We start from the raw sequence: 18,578 nt of genomic DNA, 5'->3' as shown, positions 1-18,578 counted from the left end.
GATAAAAACTTAAAGCGAGACATTTTTAATGAGAATAAGAAAGAAAAGTATGTGTCCCCTTTCCCTGTTAATGCCCTGCCTGGCACCCTGGCAAAACTTTTTTAGACCCGCCCCTGCACAGTTACCAGGTGTCAGGTGCTTAGAAAAGTATCCTGGTGTTATTTGTCTCTCAGAAACAGTTCATAACTTCAACTGAGCTATTTTTACACATCGGCCAGCACCTGGCCAATACACCACCTTTCATTGTTTATACCGTTACAAAAACTAAAACAAACAAACAAAAAAACATTGGCCCATAAAAACAAAATTCACCATTGGCCCACCGGGCAAATACCCGATATGCCCGATGGCCAGTCCAGCTATGGTTGTGCCATCAGTTAACCCTTATCGTGCCAGCTGTGGCACGCGTGCCCAGGGTTGCTGACCCTGGTGGGAGTCAAAACTAGGTGTGATGCAGTCCTTTATGTGCTTTAAGACCAGCTTCTTGAAGAACTTTGCGACCACTGGAGCACTGATGGTGGTGGACTCGGAACTATTGTTGCTGATTTCAGGCAGTGAGGGGCAGTGGCATGTGACAGGGAGAGGTTCAATAGTCTGGTGAAAACAGGAGCCAGCTGGTCGGCACAGGTTTTGAGAATACTCCCAGGTATTCCATCTCGGCCAGCAGCTTTTCTCTGGTACTGCTCTGCGAACCTAGTTTTCTTGAAGAGTAAATGTGTGAGGGCTGTGCTCAGAGAAGGCTGTGGCAGAGCGGTGTGCATGGTAGGCGTGTCTACAGTTCTCTTGGGTAAAGAAGTGGTTAAGTTCCTCTGCTAATGAGATGTCCATGTTATCTGTATTTGTCCCATTGCCTTTGTAGTTGCTGATGTGTTTCAGGCCCTCCCATACCTTCTTGGAGTTGTTGTCTGAGAGGTGATCTGATAGTTTATTTGAATAGTCCGGTTTTTCTGCTCTGATGCCTTTTTTTAAGGTCTGCTCTTTCTCTGATATACATATCGTGCTCCCCAGATTTGTATGCAGAGTTGCGTGCCTTTAACAATTCCTGAACTTTACTCGTCATCCAGGTTTCACAGTTGAGGCTGACCTGGACCTACTTTTCCGTGGTGACAGTGTCCATGCAGTGCATAACCCACCACTGCAGATGTGTGGGTCTCTAGGTCGCCATGTTCGAAGACATGCCACTCTGTGAGGGCAAAAGAGTCCTGCAGCTGAGCCAGAGCTTCCTTAGAAAAGGTGTTAATGTTTCTGATGGTGGGCTTTGTCCTTTTCCTGAGTGGTGTGTATGCCGGGACAACGAGCAGGGAGAGGTGGTCGGACATACTCAGGTGGGGGAAGGGAACAGATCTGTAGGCTTGCTTAATATTTGAGTAAACATGTGTTATTCCCTCTCGTGTGGCATTTCACATGTTGTACACATTTAGGCAGCACAGTTTTTAAGCATGCTTTGTTAAAGTCCCCTGCGATGATGTGTACTTCCTCTGGATATGTCCGTAGCTGTTTGGAGATCGTGTCGTTCAGGTAGGCAAGGGCTGTGCTAGCATTAGCGTCTGGTGGTATGTAGACTGCTGTTATTGGCACTGCAGGCAGTTCTCTGGGATGTTGTTGATCCACTGATAATCGCTGGTAACGGGGTTCTGGCTGTCATAATTGATGTTGTATAATTTCCAATGACTTAAGGTGAATTTTGCTATGCAATAAGGGAAACAAAAGAAAAAGAAAAGGAAACAAAAAGAAAAAGAAGAGCACCTAATTGGGAGCCCTTAAGCAACTGCGACTATGTGCACCGCCATGTTGTACTAAAATGTACAAGATATTAAAAATTTATTTAAAATCATCTGCAATAGTTGACATAGAATTGTCAGTTGAATACTCCTTTTAGTTACCTTCTTTACATGTCTCTCAACTTTCCTCACATAATGCTGCATCTATCTATCTATCTATCTTAAAGAACTCCATTCACTTTCTTTCCAAGCTCTGTGTCAGGTGGCTTGTCATCTGTTACACACCAGAGAAGAAGATGATGGACCAGCAAAAGAAGAAGGCGATGGAGGAGGAGTTGTAGAAGACCTTCCTCCTAGCAGTGGGAAAGTCAGTTCAGCCTCATAGAGGAAATAATTCAGTGGAGGCAAGAAGTACCCAGGTGCAGGGTCAGAGCATCGCCGACCAATCATGTTGGGTAAACAGCGACACTGTCCATCCTCTGGAGAACACCTGACGGGACAGGAAATCCCCCCAAAAGACAGGAAGTGACACACTGGAGGCTCTATGGTGTCAGTTATTAAGAGTCTAATTACTGCTTTTATGATGAATTTCCAGCTCACAACAGCGTGCCATACCTATAAGGTAATAAACTGTTTTTTTCTGATTATTTTACTGGTATTCAGTTGGTTTCTGGTGCTTCCTGTTAATTTTTCTTCTTTCTCAAACTAATCTGTGATTCAGATCAAACTGACTGTTGATCTTTATTCAATACTTTTTATTATGTCACACAAAAAATAAAGACAGAAAGAAAACATACGTGCTGCTGTGAGCTCCGCCAATATCACAGTTACAAGGTGAGCATCTGAACACAGAGTTTCCCAAACCCCAGAAATCTGGCTGAACACAAACACATTAAAAGACATTAAAATCAGACTTTTTTTTCACTCAGAGTGGCTAAAATGGTATGATATTTGCTTTAGAATCACTGTGTCCAGGCAATCAGTTCAAACTAAGGACAAAATATAGTTTACTTAAACACTGTTTTATGCTTTAAAACTCATTCATCATTTATTTTGAAAATTCAGACAATGCTTGCAGAGTTTGAATGAGTTTTTATGTGCCTTCAAATCATACAGTTTTTGTTCTTCTTCTTCTTGCTGCTTCAGGAATGACCACAGCATTATATTTATTAGATAGTTTTAATGTGATTCAGATATTTTGATTTTCCATTGTTATCACTACCTACATCCGTGTTACCACATCCGGGATGGAAAATGCTCTCACTACATGACAGTAACTGATGTTATTAGTACTTCAGTATCTTCTTAGATGAAATTTGAGATTTTATTACTTGTGTTGTGGAACTGATGAGGAAACTAAATACTGGGTTTAATATTGTATACAAACAAATTGTGCAGACTTTAACTGCCAGCGCTCTTAAGCCTGTTGATGCTGTGTATCACAGTTCTCTTTTTTATGACTAGGGGCAGTTTCAACAGCAACCACTCTATTTTCTATGACTGCCATCTCCAAGTCCCAGAAAATCCCATGGGGTCCACGAACTATAGAAATGTTTTCAGTGGGAGACACATTTCGTCATCATCATGTGACTTCTCAGTCTCAGCTGATTGCAGGTTTCCAACCTTATGAGCAGTTCATCTGCACAATGATTAAAACCAAAACCACTGAATGAACAATGGGCTGTGAGCTCAGTTTTGTAAATGACCTCCTTGACTCCATGCTCAACCCAGCATTCCTCCCTGTCCACGATACATTCTCACCATTGAAAGAGTGTCCACTGGCCTGTAGGTGTAAATAGACTGCAGCGTCCTGGCCTAACCAGGTAGTTCCTCTGTGTTGTGGCATCTGCTTAGCCAGAGGTTGTTTGGTTGTAAAAATCAGCACTTAACAGTGTACAGGGGTAGGCAACGCCAGGCCTCAAGTGACAATGTCCTGCAGGTTTTAGATCTCATCCTGGTCAACACACCTGAATCAAATGATGAGTTCATTACCAGGCCTCTGGAGAACTTCAAGACATGCTGAAGAAGTCATTTAGCCATTTAAATCAGCTGTGTTGGATCAAGGGCACATCTAAAGCAGGCAGGACACAGGCACTTGAATCCTGGCATTACCTATCTGTGTACATTATATTCCTTAGGTTGGGATTATTATTTGTTTGAATTATTTCCCAGCTCTATTATCAATTAAATTTAATGAGGATGAAAGGAAGCTAAAGAGGAAATTACTTATTTTACAGATGTGGCCTACCAGACACCGATCACACAGCGGTCCACTTGCCATTGGGTGACATTCACAAGTTCCTGTTAGCTGATCACATGACCCAACACTCCCCAAAGGATGACACCTGCACGCTGAAACACACACACACACACACACAGTCAGCTGTCACGCTCATACCTTCAGCTCATTGAAATCATCATATACACACAAGCAGGAGCTCCTTTGTTGAGAATGACAACAGGACAAATAAAGTTATTTGGTCACCCTGACAACCCGTGGGGTCATCCTGCCTCAGGCTGAAGAAGCCATGTTTGCAGCGATCACAACGTTGACCCTCCACATTTTCTTTGCATACGCACTGACCGCTCAGAGCGTCACACTGACCGCCGCCACGTGAACCAGCTGGATCGCAGTTACATGCTGAAACACATCACCATTACATGGTATGACATCATCATCCCAAAGCTGTTACGTCATTTCACTCAATGCAGATTTATTTCTAAAGGACCAGATCAAAACAACATTATAAATTAAAGACCATACAATAATCATCATCTTGTTATGAGACAGCTTCCCTGAGAAACAAGGGGCTGGATCTGTGTTGGGTAATCACCCTCCTCCTGAGGCTACAGTCATATCAACATAAACAGTGGCTCTAGTTATTGTGCCATCAAATACAGATAGACAGTCTGCTACTACTGTGATTGAAATTGGCAATTACACACATTCTGTTTGCGACAAAAGTTATGCATAATACCATAGCTGTGATAAACTGAAAAAAACCCTACACCCAAATCTACTGCCATCTTGATCAGAAATGTAGTGCTATACTGGAGCCAGGAGTGGACTTATCGGTCCACTGAGACACTGGCCTAAGGGTCATTATGGGCTGTGGGGAGGAGCCCATTTGATGAGAAAACAGCTTATGGACCAAGTCAAATTCATGGACCAAGCACGACTCCATCAGCCACAAACTTGCTGAGATTTAATTACCAGAACAACTGTCTGTGAAGGTTCTCAGTCATCCAGGTCATCGTAGTCTAAGGATCTTGGAAAGAAAAGCGTCTGGACTTCTTTAAGTTGCTTGAAGATGTTTCACCTCTCATCTGAGAAGCTTCTTCAGTTCTAAGGGTCAAATGGTGGAACTCTGGGACTCTCCACCATTTGACCCTAGAATTGAAGAAGCTTCTCGGATGAGAGGTGAAATGTCTTCAAGCAACTTAACGAATTCCAGACGCTTTTCTTTCCAAGATCCTTAGACTACCAGAACAACTGCTTAATTTAGAAACAAATGAGTCATTTGTTTATTTTATGAATAACCAGCATTCAACAACAACGGTACAAAATAGCAGTTAAAAATAGAGGCAGAGCGTATTTTTATAACATAAATTATCCAGTGTAGCTCAGAATTTATTCCCGTTTCTGTACCATAAACATATTTTACGGTCAGCTTTCACTGAGTTAATGGAGACTGTTACTGCACCATGTTGGTAAAAGTCATAAATCACTGGGTTTGACATTCAGACATTACTGTTAACATAGTAATATCCCATAAATAGCTGCATTCTGACAAACATCCAGCCGCACCACTTCAGCGATGAAAGAAAATAATAGAAACAGAAAAAGGTGAGACTCATTTCTACAGGAGCAGTGAGAGCATGAATATTCAAAAAGTAAAATAATAATAAAAGCTTACGTATGCAGGCTTGTGGATCATCCTTCGCTCTCTGCGGATCCTGATACAAAAAAGGTTGACACTGTTCACACTGAGGCCCCATCCTGTTGTTGCCGCAGTCATCACACACACCGCCGCTCACACCTCCAGTCGCTTCGTAACGAGCTGCATCAAAGTGACACGAGTCCGAGTGATTGTGGCAATTACATGCTAAGAAAGACAGAAAACAGCATTTTAAAGTATAAAAGTTATGGAAAATGAAAAAATTAATCATGTCAACAAACAAGATACAGGGGTGTTTAAGATTATCAAACAAATTTAAGTATTAAACAAAGATAACAAAACTGAACACAAAACACAGTTTCTAAATGAAGTGGTTTATTATTACGGGGGGGGGGGCAATTACAAACCTTCATGGCCCTGTGTGATAAAGTGATTGCCCCCTGAACCTAATAACTGGTTGGACCACCCTTAGCAGTAACAACTGCAATCAAGCATTTGTATTAACTGGCAATGACACTTTTAAAGCCGTGGAGGAACTTTGGCCCACTCATCCTTGCAGAATTGTTGTAATTCAGCTACACTGGAGGTTTTTGGAGCATGAACTGCCTTTTTAAGGTCATGCCACAGCATCTCAATTGGATTAAGGTCAGGACTTTAACTAGGCCACTCCAAAGTGTTTTTTAAGCCATTCAGAGGTGGACTTACTGCTGGGTTTTGATTATTGTCCTGCTACAGAAACCAAGTGGGCTTCAGCTTGAAGTCATGAACAGATGGCCTGCTATTCTCCTTCAGGATGTCTTGGTAGATGGAAAATTTCATGGTTACACTTACCACAGCAAGGTTTCCAGGTGCTGAGAAGGTAAAACAGCCCCAAACCATCACACTACCACCACCATATTTTATTGAAGCTATAATGTTGCTTTTCTAAAATGCTGTTAGTTTTATGCCAGATGTAATGGGGTGCACACCTTTCAAAAAGTTTAACTTTTGTCTTGTCAGTCCCCAGAGTATTTTCCCTAAAATTATTGGGGATCATCAAGATGTTTTCTGGCCAAACTGATACAATCCTTTATTGTTCCTTTTGCCCAGCCACCTCTTTGCTGTAAGAACAGGAAGTGCTGTTTAACATTCACATTTTAACCTTGTAGACAATAATGGTCATAGGTTTATAATTTTAAACTCCAAAAATATTACCAGAAAATGAGATTGGAGTGTAAAATTTTACTGAATTTTATTCCTCCTATTCCTATTTTTAATTTGTATTAATTTATGTTGATAAATAATGCCAAAGGTCCAGCTGGTTTATTTCTAATGGGAGAGAAAAGGCAGAGAGCTAATTTCACTCAGAGATGGAGACAGATAAGAAAGAAGGAGAGAAAGGAGAGAGGTTAGAGTTAAAGGAAGGATCCTCATTTAAAGCTCACATGGAAGTAGGGCTGCCACGGTTAGTCGACTAGTCACGATTACGTCGACTATCAAAATCGTCAACGACTAATTTAATAGTCGACGCGTCGTTTGAAGCTTTGTAAGATCCCAAAAGATGCAGGAATAAGTAGCAGGATTTAAGAGTGTAATAACGGACTGAAACAGAAGATGGCAGCACTGCATGTACAAGGATGCCAGCTGCCGTTAAACCCCGAAGAAGAAAAAGTAGCTCCGACCCAGAATTCATAGCGCAGTTTCCAACAGTTGTCAACAATGGCGGCAGCTAGTTAGTTTTAATATTACTCTTATTATTCTTTCTAGGTCACAAAATAAACGTTTAATATATTTTCAGGCGAGAATGTAGCTGTGTAAACCTCAAATATCTGCTCAGTTTATCAAGACACCACATATTTTCAAAAGCGCTCCGACGTTTTCACAGACATCTGTTACCCACTAGCTCGATAGCGAGAGAGGTGAGAACACCGGACTCCCGGCAAATCGTTTTCAAACCCACTGCCATCTTTTGCTACTCAGGTTAAACATGATATATAAGTCACTTAGATAACTTAAAAATGTTATTGTTTGGCTTTTTTTTAGTATTTTATTTGTTCCTGAGTAAATCATTTGGCTGAGATTAAAGTTATAGTTTTTACACAGCTGAATAAACGTCAAGCAGACAGCTGATCATCAGAAGTGTGAGATGCTCGAGAATTTACTCCAGTGTCCTGTTATATTTTAGATAGCAAGGAGTTTATTAAACTTCACCGAAACAACCTGCAAATTTCATTAAAATTTAATAAACTACCATCTTGTCTTTATTTTTAGTTAGCACAGACCTTAAACACTTAAAGCTGTAAGCTAATGATAGTTATATAAGAGCAGATGCTGCTGGTGCAATAAGCTGTACGTTTTACGTCCAATGGATGATGATCTGATTAGTCGACTAATCGCAAAAATAATCGGTGACTAGTCGACTATCAAAATAATCGTTTGTGGCAGCCCTACATGGAAGTCCTCATGTCTCTGAATCTGTACGTGACACATGATGTTTGTTCATAAAGCTGCTGCTAAACAAACTGAGGCAGACTAACTGTGTTATTTAAAGGCTGCAGGTTAGTGCAGGATGAACAGGTGAGTTTGCTGCACTGTGATGGGTTCAAAGTAAAGAACAGTTTGTGACTGCTGCACAGTGGCTGTGGGATCATGGTCACAGTTAGCTTCCATCAATTGCAGCAGAGACTCACTGACTGAATTCATACCAACTCTATAGTGTAATATAAATACAGCATAAACAGGGTACTGTCAGGGTAGAGGATGGACTCAGCCAGGACAGGTCAGGAAACATCTGCTCACATCTGGTTGAATTCAGCTGTGTAAGAAAATGGACTTAAGCTCTCAGCAGAAATGGTTGTGATTGTTTTCCCCACACTGAGACATTACAGCTGATTTTAGGTTCCCTACCTGCTGAATCCGCTCTGACCTCTTCCCTGCTTATTTCCTGTTTAAAGTCCCCCTCTACAATCGAGGCAACAGGAAACAGAGCTATTTTTATTTTACTTCTTTTTCTCTGCTCACGTTCTACTTTTCTGATTCAAGGTGATCACATTTATTAGAATTAAAATGATTTGAATAAAAATTTAGACTGAAATAATGTATTATAATTTACTAATATTATTTTATTATAACATTAATAAAAAATAGGTGGTAGAAAGTCTAAATCATGCTTAAATTGTGCAAGGTTGTTCTATGACCACACACAGAACCATTTATTGTTACTGAAAAGTGCTGATATTCAATTTTAAAATGGGACAAAAAACCATCAAATGCATTACCTGAGCTTCTAGTTTTGTGTCTTTTATCTATTTTAATTTAACCTTTGTCTGGATCTAAAATAGATCAGAACAAAATAAATATTTCAGTCATTAAAGTGGACATATACTTTTGACTTTTAACCAGACAGCAAAATTTCATTTCACATCAAAGGAATGTGTTTAAGAATGATTGATAATCCCTAATAATCATATGCTATCCACAAATGTAAGCAATTCTACTTACTACTTACTATAGTTGTAATTTGATATCATGTGAGGTAGTCTGATATCTAAAATGAATCCTTAATACAGACGTAGCTTCTACAGAAGGAAGTTGACCTTTTGCTGCCTCAGCAAATGTTCTTTTAAAGGGAAAACTGTTGATTTCTTATTTTTTTATACGTTCAGGCTTTGCAAATATGCAAACATTTCCAAACATCAGTTTGACAACTGAATCAAAATGACATTTGTGTATTAGCCAAAAACCTAAAAATATTTTTGATAATGTTTCCAACAATCTCTTTTTTTTTTTTAAATAAAACATTAAAAAGTGATACATTTATGTCAATTTGAGTTACCTCGGCAGATGTCTGCTGCACCCTCTCCTCCAGGCTTCCAGGGGGAGTCGTTGTGAAAATCCTGACATCTCTCACAGTTTTCTCCAGCTGTATTGTGCTTACAAACACATTGTCTGTGAACCTGAAATCAGAAAATATCTTTACCTGCTGAGCTCAACTGCAGTTTCAGGTGTATACAGTGTGATGTCGAGGGAAAAATGATGCATACACACATTTGATTAAAAATGTACAGAGGTTATATTAGGACTCCATCTGTTTTCCCCTGCTGGCCAGAACACCAGTTTTACCCAAAGACCACTGATTTGTGGATAGCAGAAATCCGAGGTCACACATACAAAATTGCCTGATGACTTTTTCTAATTCCTAAGCCACAGCCGCCCAAATACAGATGATCTTTTCTCTCAATTTTTGCCTTCATCTTTAATTTCTTTTTACTGACTTTCAAGTTCTTGATTCACCTTTCAAAGCTGTTTGTTAAAAACAAAAAACCCAGCATGTTAACATTGATTAAATCACAATACAATACAATTTTATTTATATAGCACATTTAAAACCAAAGTGCTTCACAATAATGCAATAAGTCATTGTTATAAAACATTAACAAAGTACAAAAACAAGTACTAGTACTAATCCTAACAGATGGGAAGCACTAATCACTTTAAATAATCAACTTAATCACTGAAGGACGAATAATTTCAGACCGGCTCTACTCCATACCATGCCAGGCTGGGTGAAAACGTCCCCGTGGACTCCAGCCATGGGCACACACTGGCTGGCGTGTCCGTTACAGAAACAGCTTCCTTGAACCACCATGTTGTAAACAGAATAGTAATATTTGTCCTGAGGGTTCCTGCGTTTTCGACTCAGCAGTGTGTCACCAAGTGTGAAAAGACGTGTGAAGTTCACCCGAATGTTTGTCACGGTGGTCAGATCTGAGGATGATGATCAGAACAATATTCAGTTTTACACGTTTCCCCTATTTCCATTACAATGTTCCATTTGACAGACACAAGTGTCAGGGCTGCTGAGCGCCATTTGTTAGGGTCTATCTTCAGCCTGTCGCTGGGAAGTTTTTCCCAATGATGAATATGCAGAGAACATAATTGGAGATACATTTTCTGAATTTCAAGAGGGGGACTACGCCTCTAAACACGCCCCTTCCAGCTCTTATCTATATATAACCCCCCCCCCCCCCCCCCACACACACACATACATTTCTACAAGCTCTTTTGTCTCGTTTTCGTGCACCACTCTCCCTCTCCTTTTTCACTTCACATTAGTACATGAGGGATCTGCCAGGCCTAGGAGCCGCCTCCAGTTCAACTCCAAACTGCAGTTCAATTCATGTTTAAGCCATTCACTATTATCTATTTTAAAAAAGCTGTTAAACCTCAAATAACGACGTGGGCCCAGCTAGTGAATGATGCATTTATTGGAGGCTCATTAGACATCTACCTCTTGTTAAAGAGCGTAAACCCCTGAGGCAAAAAAATGGGTGAAAGACTAAAACCTGCAGTTCCTCTACAGGGAGTGCAGAATTATTAGGCAAGTTGTATTTTTGAGGAATAATTTTATTATTGAACAACAACCATGTTCTCAATGAACCCAAAAAACTCATTAATATCAAAGCTGAATGTTTTTGGAAGTAGTTTTTAGTTTGTTTTTAGTTTTAGCTATTTTAGGGGGATATCTGTGTGTGCAGGTGACTATTACTGTGCATAATTATTAGGCAACTTAACAAAAAACAAATATAATATAATATAATATATATTTACAAGGATATAATATATATCCTTGTAAATCTCACATTTGATGATGGACCACAGGTTCTCAATGGGGTTCAGATCAGGTGAACAAGGTGGCCATGTCATTAGTTTTTCTTCTTTTATACCCTTTCTTGCCAGCCACGCTGTGGAGTACTTGGACGCGTGTGATGGAGCATTGTCCTGCATGAAAATCATGTTTTTCTTGAAGGATGCAGACTTCTTCCTGTACCACTGCTTGAAGAAGGTGTCTTCCAGAAACTGGCAGTAGGACTGGGAGTTGAGCTTGACTCCATCCTCAACCCGAAAAGGCCCCACAAGCTCATCTTTGATGATACCAGCCCAAACCAGTACTCCACCTCCACCTTGCTGGCGTCTGAGTGGGACTGGAGCTCTCTGCCCTTTACCAATCCAGCCACGGGCCCATCCATCTGGCCCATCAAGACTCACTCTCATTTCATCAGTCCATAAAACCTTAGAAAAACCAGTCTTGAGATATTTCTTGGCCCAGTCTTGACGTTTCAGCTTGTGTGTCTTGTTCAGTGGTGGTCGTCTTTCAGCCTTTCTTACCTTGGCCATGTCTCTGAGTATTGCACACCTTGTGCTTTTGGGCACTCCAGTGATGTTGCAGCTCTGAAATATGGCCAAACTGGTGGCAAGTGGCATCTTGGCAGCTGCACGCTTGACTTTTCTCAGTTCATGGGCAGTTATTTTGCGCCTTGGCTTTTCCACACGCTTCTTGCGACCCTGTTGACTATTTTGAATGAAACGCTTGATTGTTCGATGATCACGCTTCAGAAGCTTTGCAATTTTGAGACTGCTGCATCCCTCTGCAAGATATCTCACTATTTTTGACTTTTCTGAGCCCGTCAAGTCCTTCTTTTGACCCATTTTGTCAAAGGAAAGGAAGTTGCCTAATAATTATGCACACCTGATATAGGGTGTTGATGTCATTAGACCACACCCCTTCTCATTACAGAGATGCACATCACCTAATATGCTTAATTGGTAGTAGGCTTTCGAGCCTATACAGCTTGGAGTAAGACAACATGCATGCAGAGGATGATGTGGACAAAATACTCATTTGCCTAATAATTCTGCACTCCCTGTAATGTTCGCAGCGCATTGGTCCCCTTAGGCTACATTCACACTGCAGGTCTTAATGCTCAATTCCGATTTTTTGATCAAATACGATTTTTTTGTCTGCTCGTTCACACTACAAATAAAATGTGACAGCAAACACGCTCTAGTGTGAACCCTCATAGCGGCCCGCATGCGCAAGGAAACGTCACACACAACGCGCTCCGTTTAGACCCAGAGCAAACAATATTGTTTGACTGATGAACCTTAATATAAAGACTTGTTTCAGACCTTACGTTTCCCAATTTTGCTTTAAGTTATAAAGTTATTTTGTTATTTACATATGGCCTAGTAATTATCCTTATTGCTGTTTTAGAGAGGAGCGGTGCTTCAAAGGATAGTTGCAGATTTCTGTCAGAATCTGCAGATTATACAGTACAAATAAAATGTTCACGTTTCTCCAACGCTGTCTTCCCAACAGTTTCACTAACATCTACACTTGCTGGCCAGGAAGCGTTCACGATGTCTTCTCGTGCACTTCTCCGGTGCTAATAATTGGCGTCTGTCCTGTGTCAGTGATGTAAAAGACGGATTTAATGCGACATGATCATTCAAACAGCAGTCGCTTTCTAAAACATCATATATGTATCAGATTCAGTACCACATACGAAAGTGACCTAGATCGGATCTGTTCACACTGTCATACCATGATCGGATATGGGTCGCATAGGGTCAAAAAGGTCAGATTTGATGCACTTTCGCCTGCAGTGTGAATGTAGCCTTAGACTCCCTTGTTAAAATGTTATAAAAGAAATAAGCCTGACTCCCCCCACAGTTTGCCCCAGGGCAACTGTGGTTTGCCTCCACCAGTGTGTGAATGTGAGAGTGAATGAATAGTGGAATTGTAAAGCACTTCGAGTGTCTAGAAAAGCGCTATATAAATGCAATCCATTATTATTATTATTACATATAAACACAGTGACAGCTATTTAGGAAAACCTCACCGTGGATGTTCGGTGCATGAGGGTTTTCTGTTTTAAAGACAGGATCAAGAGCTTTCAGCACCACCTAGAGGACAAATATAAGAAATACAAACATATTTACTTAGAACCAGTATAAAAAAACATAATTAATGCTTTGCTGTTATATTAGGGGAGACCGGGGATAGTTGTAACGTGGGTCAGTTGTAACACTTCCAATTTCTCCAATCAGGGCTAAGTTTCAAATGATGTGACTCATCCTGTGCATGCCCAACTCAGTTCTGCTATCACATGTGAAAAATCAGCACATTTTGTCAAAAACAGACAATTTAACATGAAAAAACGTAATTTGTATGCCAAAAAGTAAGTTTTTCTACTTTATTTCAATTTCTAATAACATTATCTGCTTTGCAGTTAAACTCATCAAACTTAAATTGTGTTATTTGTATGTCTATGGGGATATATTCTGTGTAGGTCTTTAGTGCTAATGTTTTAGCTGTTGGCTGTAATGTTAGCTAGTTCGTGGCTATAGGAGTCTGGGTCAGTTGTAACAGCAACAGTCTGGGTTAGTTGTAACAATAATGCAGATGTTGCAACTTACCACACTATTACTTTAACTTATATTAAACAAGTTGGGGCAACGACATCAGCAGAGAGAGGTTCACTGGTCGCATTTGTATATGCGGTTAATGCCATTGGCAACACAATTCCTCCACTGTTTGTGTTCCCCACACATACATTATGCAGACCACTGTGTCAGAGATGGACCAGTAGGAAGTACTGGTAGTGGAAATAAATCAGGATGGATGCAAGAAACAGATTTCCTCATCTTTCTGAAGCACTTTGCAAACCACACCAAGGTAAGCCATGATAAAAAGTAATGGAATTACGATGCTGGTGAACAACTACATTTTTTCAGCTTCATTGTTATGTTCAAAATTGGTGCAAGAGTTGTAGGTTATAATGCCCACTGAGCCAATGAGGCCAAACTCAAGGAAGACCAACCAAAATTAATGAAATATTCAGTTGCAGAAAATTCCATAACATGTCTTTTTTTTGGGGGGGGGGGGGTGTTGGAATATGTTCAAAAGCTAGATTTCTGCATTCTGTCACACACACACAGCTACATAAATGGCTCTAAGTGCATTCATGTGTTGAATAAACAAAGATTACATGTTAATGTTTTTTTAGTACCCTTTTTTCATTGTGTTACATTTTACCCCAGGATATGTTGCAACTAACCCAGACTATGGGGTTAATTGTAACATTTCACTCTTCGTGTTTGAGACCATACCATGCAATGGGTAATTGTGCTGCAGAGAAAATAGCTGCACTATTTAATAGCAGAGACATGTAAATACTTTGCATTACATTTTGAATCCACTACCTTAAAAGAGCTTCAATTTACAGACAGAAATGTCAAAAATGTTACAACTATCCCCGGTCTCCCCTACTTCATTTTATCATTCCTGTTAGTTAGTTAGTTAGTTAGTTAGTTTCAATTTTGTCTCAATGAATTCTTATGACAAAGTCCAGAATGACTGAAGCCCAGGGGAACTATAGAAAAAAAGCTCATGTTCACACTGGCTGTAGTTAAAATTGTTACCTCTCCACCTAAGGATGATTCTGATCCAGAGTATCTGCTGTCACAGACAACGTCATCGATGCTCCTGGTGGGTGCAGTCGACACTGAAGGGAAATGAAGAGAACAGTCTTCTGCAAAGTAACGGACAACTGTCCAACTTCGCCCAAAATCCCTTGATCGTTCCACCAACATGGCTGCTGGCCGAAAACTCTGCACAGAGCAGATTGGCATTATCTTAATGTTTGATTAGGCAAATGTTAAAAGTGTAGGCTCTTTTCTGTTCATACGACTTTTTGACTAGCATTAAGTTAATTCCCTAAAAACATTAAATTCAGTACGCTTTAGAGGTATACCTTGAACCTGAGGACCAGGTGACTGAACTGGAACATAGTCTCCAGATTTAACTGGATGCTGACATTATGAACTCCTGCACAGAAGGCAAGCACAGAGCAGACTTACAGTGTTGCAGATTGTTTGTGGTAGCATATTTTAACTGTAACGATCCACAAACAGTAAGTCGTGTTTCTTTGTCACACACAGAGCAGTAGGGGTAGAGTTGCAAAGCTAAGTGCTTTCTCTTACCCAAACACATTCTGCCACCTAAACAGAATGTTTTTTGTAACTAATATATTGATTTCACATAGTTTTCCTTCTCCCTTTGATTGGACAGTTTGTTGTTGCAGAAATACTCAAACTTACCAGTCTCCGACTGCCACCACTTCAGCTTTCTCTCGAGGTCAAAATTTGTGATGACATTCTCAATACGATGGCTGTTTGGGCTGTTGTAGCGATGATATGGTAGCCGAGAGTCACATGTGAAACATTTCTGCCCCTCCTATGAATAAACATAAACCAGCCTGATCAATGATTACCTCTGGGTTTATAATACTACAAGTAAACTACATGAAATATCATTACTTTAGTAGTAATGAAATTTCATGTAGTTTATTGTAGTTAATTTAATTTATTAAGTATTTCAATCACCATAAAGGAGGTAATGCTTATTTCTTCATTATACCAACGCCTACAAATCATGGAACAGGCTATTAGCCCAGGCAAAAATAGCATCTTCTATGATATAACAAATTTATTTTGTTATTGATCAATGCAGAAGACAGAGTCATGCTTTAAGCTGTGCTTGAAGAGCCTGAACATACAATTTAAAACTGGATCATTGCCAAGTTGTCTGTTATTTTTACTCGTTCATCCTTTGAGCCTTTTCATGCTCGGGTGATTCACCAGTCAGAAGAACTTTGAATGCTGGAGAAATAATGCAAAGATTGACGATACATCAGAAGGAAAAGAAAATAAAGAGAAAAGCATACATGACGGGGAGAGGTGGAAATGATCCTCAGGGTGAAGAGAACAGCGTCAGATAATAAAGACACAGATCTGAACATGCTTCAGTATGAAGACCAGCCAGAAACATCAATCAAAGAGAAAATGAGCTCAGCTGTAGTTTATTCACACACAGGCTGACATATTTTGCTTCACTTAACACACACACACACACACTCTGTGTGTATGAATTTTCTATTTGACCTCCAGATATCCGATGATGCAGTAATTTTGTGGTCCATCCAGACCACAAGTGGATGACGCTGAGAGCTGAGCAGCACGACCCACCAACAGGTCACCCAGCTGGGGGTTACAGGAGCTGATGGGGCATGGGTCCTGGAAGTCCTTGTAGTCCTGAAGGTGAACTGCTGGAAGGAAAGCTGCAGAGAGACAAACTGACCAAAGACATTTGAGGTCTTGGACATTTCTTCCAGACTTGGGGAAAGTAGGTCTTTTAACAGACATAAAAATAAAATAGTTGTCTGCAGTTTAAATATTTCAGCATATCGTTAAATCAATCCTTTTTTCCAAAGCATCACAGTGAAGTGTTTTTTTTTCTAAATTATAGATTTCTAGAAGGAGAAAGGTGTTCACATTTTTGTTTTTACAAGAGTTATGATGAAAACTAAAAATAAGTTTAAATTTAATAGATTGGGAAGAAAAACAAGTGACAACAAGAGGAAAACCTTCAACAAGTGATTGCATGTCTGCAAATCTTCAGCTAAAATACCTTGAACAGCACACCTGATCAACCTGACAACTGCTCCCTGCCCTGGCCATAACAACTTGGACTTTTCCTCAGAGAGGAGGTGCACCTGCAGGTGTTGGACATCACATCTCACAACATGAGAACTGCAATGTCACTTTCTTTACAGGAAGTTTTATTCATTGTTAGATTAAACATTGAATTCTAATGTTTTGTTATCCAGGTCATGGTAGTCTAAAGAGTTTGAAAAGAAAGTGATTGGAATTGTCATGGTTTGCATGAGTGCTGGGGTTTTCACAATCCTGGCATTTCCACCTCTGGGCAGAGCTGCCGCATCACTGCTGAAAGGCTGCACCTAAGCCGGCAGCCCAGATTGTCTGCTAGCCCTCATTAGTCGCGGTTATAGTTATTCCTAAATTTGACTTTCTGCTCACAGAAAATCTCCGGATGTTGCTGAGACTCACTGCCATAGCCTGCCTTGGTTCAATCGCTTCAACTCGCAGTTTCTCCAACTATGCTCACCTGCCTTGCTCCCCACCCAGCACTCTGACTTTAACAGATCACTCATCGGATTACCTTTGCACCTCACCCTGACCACCTACCCCTCTATGCTTCACCTGCACCTGTGAAAAGACTTTGCAATTCGCAACTTACACCTTGGATCGGCATCTGAAACCCATTCTAACACCTGTTTCCCTCATTTCAGTGAGTGAGAATACCACCACACCCTTTCCCTCTGTCCCACACCCCAGGGGTCCTGCACTGGAAGTGTCGGGTCCCCAGCCCTCGTCCATGACAGCCCCAAGGCTCCCCCATGGACCCCCTCAAGATTCATGTAGTGATTTTCTAGCCTCTCGTTTCTCAGTTAGTGTTTTTGTAAACATTTGACTCTCATAGTGTTGTTCTAGTACATCCATAGGAGTATTTGAGTTGTGCTTATGGTACTGTTCAAGGAACTAGTGGATAATAGCATTATTCTCATTCAAAGAGTGTCATAGAATTATTTGAGTAGTAGATTCATTGCTTACTTTGTCACTAAACCTAAGTCCCTGTGTCTCTGAGTGCTGTCTGCATTAGAGTCTATTCGCTCGAGTTGGCCCACCGGCCGTGACAGGAATGCTCAGACCTCTACATTGGAGAAACCAAACAGCCACTTCATAAACACATGGCACAACATAGAAGAGCCACCTTGATGGGACAAGACTGGCTGTCCATCTGCATCTAAAGCACAAAGGTCACTCTTTCGAGGACACCAATGTCCACATTTTGGACAGAGAATACAGATGGTTTGAAAGAGGAGTGGAAGAAGCCATCTATGCCCACTGTGAACGACCATCTTTGAACAGCGGGCGGGGCTTATGACACCAACTGTTTGCCATCTATAATCCAGCTTTGAGATCCTTCCCAGGCCCTCTTTTGGGATCACTCCTACTAGGGTTTAAATACCCAGGGCTCTCCACCATTTCATTTTATAACTGGAGACGCTTCTTGGATGCGAGGTGAACTGTCTTCAGGAAACTTAAAGAAGTCCAGGTGCTTTGTTTCCAAGCTCTACTGACTTAAACTGTTCCTTTCTTCACTGAGTGAAAGTTCAGAAAACATATGGCAGTGATTAGAAACTGAACTTACCGATGAAAAAGTAAAAGATCATGTTGTGCTGAGGCTGGTCAGGTAGATTCCACAGATCGCTAG

The 18,578-nt window shown here is 40.6% G+C and overlaps 1 protein-coding gene across 5 annotated transcripts in view; it reads right to left on the bottom strand.

Annotated features, from left to right (window-relative positions):
* Positions 1-18,572, bottom strand: part of lamb4 (laminin, beta 4) — a 117,020-nt gene extending 98,448 nt beyond the window's left edge. For 4 of the 5 annotated variants that reach the window (XR_005691996.1, XM_040004125.1, XM_040004127.1 and 1 more), the window contains exons 1-13: positions 18,516-18,572; positions 16,385-16,575; positions 15,542-15,677; positions 15,196-15,269; positions 14,864-15,052; positions 13,282-13,345; positions 10,152-10,366; positions 9,435-9,555; positions 5,639-5,827; positions 4,207-4,362; positions 3,970-4,073; positions 2,519-2,598; positions 2,007-2,211 (exon numbers count right to left, since the gene is read on the bottom strand). Coding sequence is in view for 4 of the 5 variants with exons in the window: in XM_040004125.1 (XP_039860059.1) it covers positions 2,007-2,211; positions 2,519-2,598; positions 3,970-4,073; positions 4,207-4,362; positions 5,639-5,827; positions 9,435-9,555; positions 10,152-10,366; positions 13,282-13,345; positions 14,864-15,052; positions 15,196-15,269; positions 15,542-15,677; positions 16,385-16,575; positions 18,516-18,537 (1,746 nt within the window). In the remaining variant the exon portion in view is untranslated. The remainder of the gene's footprint in view (positions 1-2,006; positions 2,212-2,518; positions 2,599-3,969; positions 4,074-4,206; positions 4,363-5,638; positions 5,828-9,434; positions 9,556-10,151; positions 10,367-13,281; positions 13,346-14,863; positions 15,053-15,195; positions 15,270-15,541; positions 15,678-16,384; positions 16,576-18,515) is intronic. The other variant, XM_040004128.1, reaches the window with a different exon arrangement.
* Between the last annotated feature and the right edge of the window lie 6 nt (positions 18,573-18,578).

Source organism: Simochromis diagramma, unplaced genomic scaffold, assembly GCF_900408965.1.
Source record: "Simochromis diagramma unplaced genomic scaffold, fSimDia1.1 OVJJ01000482.1, whole genome shotgun sequence".
NCBI lineage: Eukaryota > Metazoa > Chordata > Actinopteri > Cichliformes > Cichlidae > Simochromis > Simochromis diagramma.
This window is presented reverse-complemented; position numbering and strand designations above follow the sequence as displayed.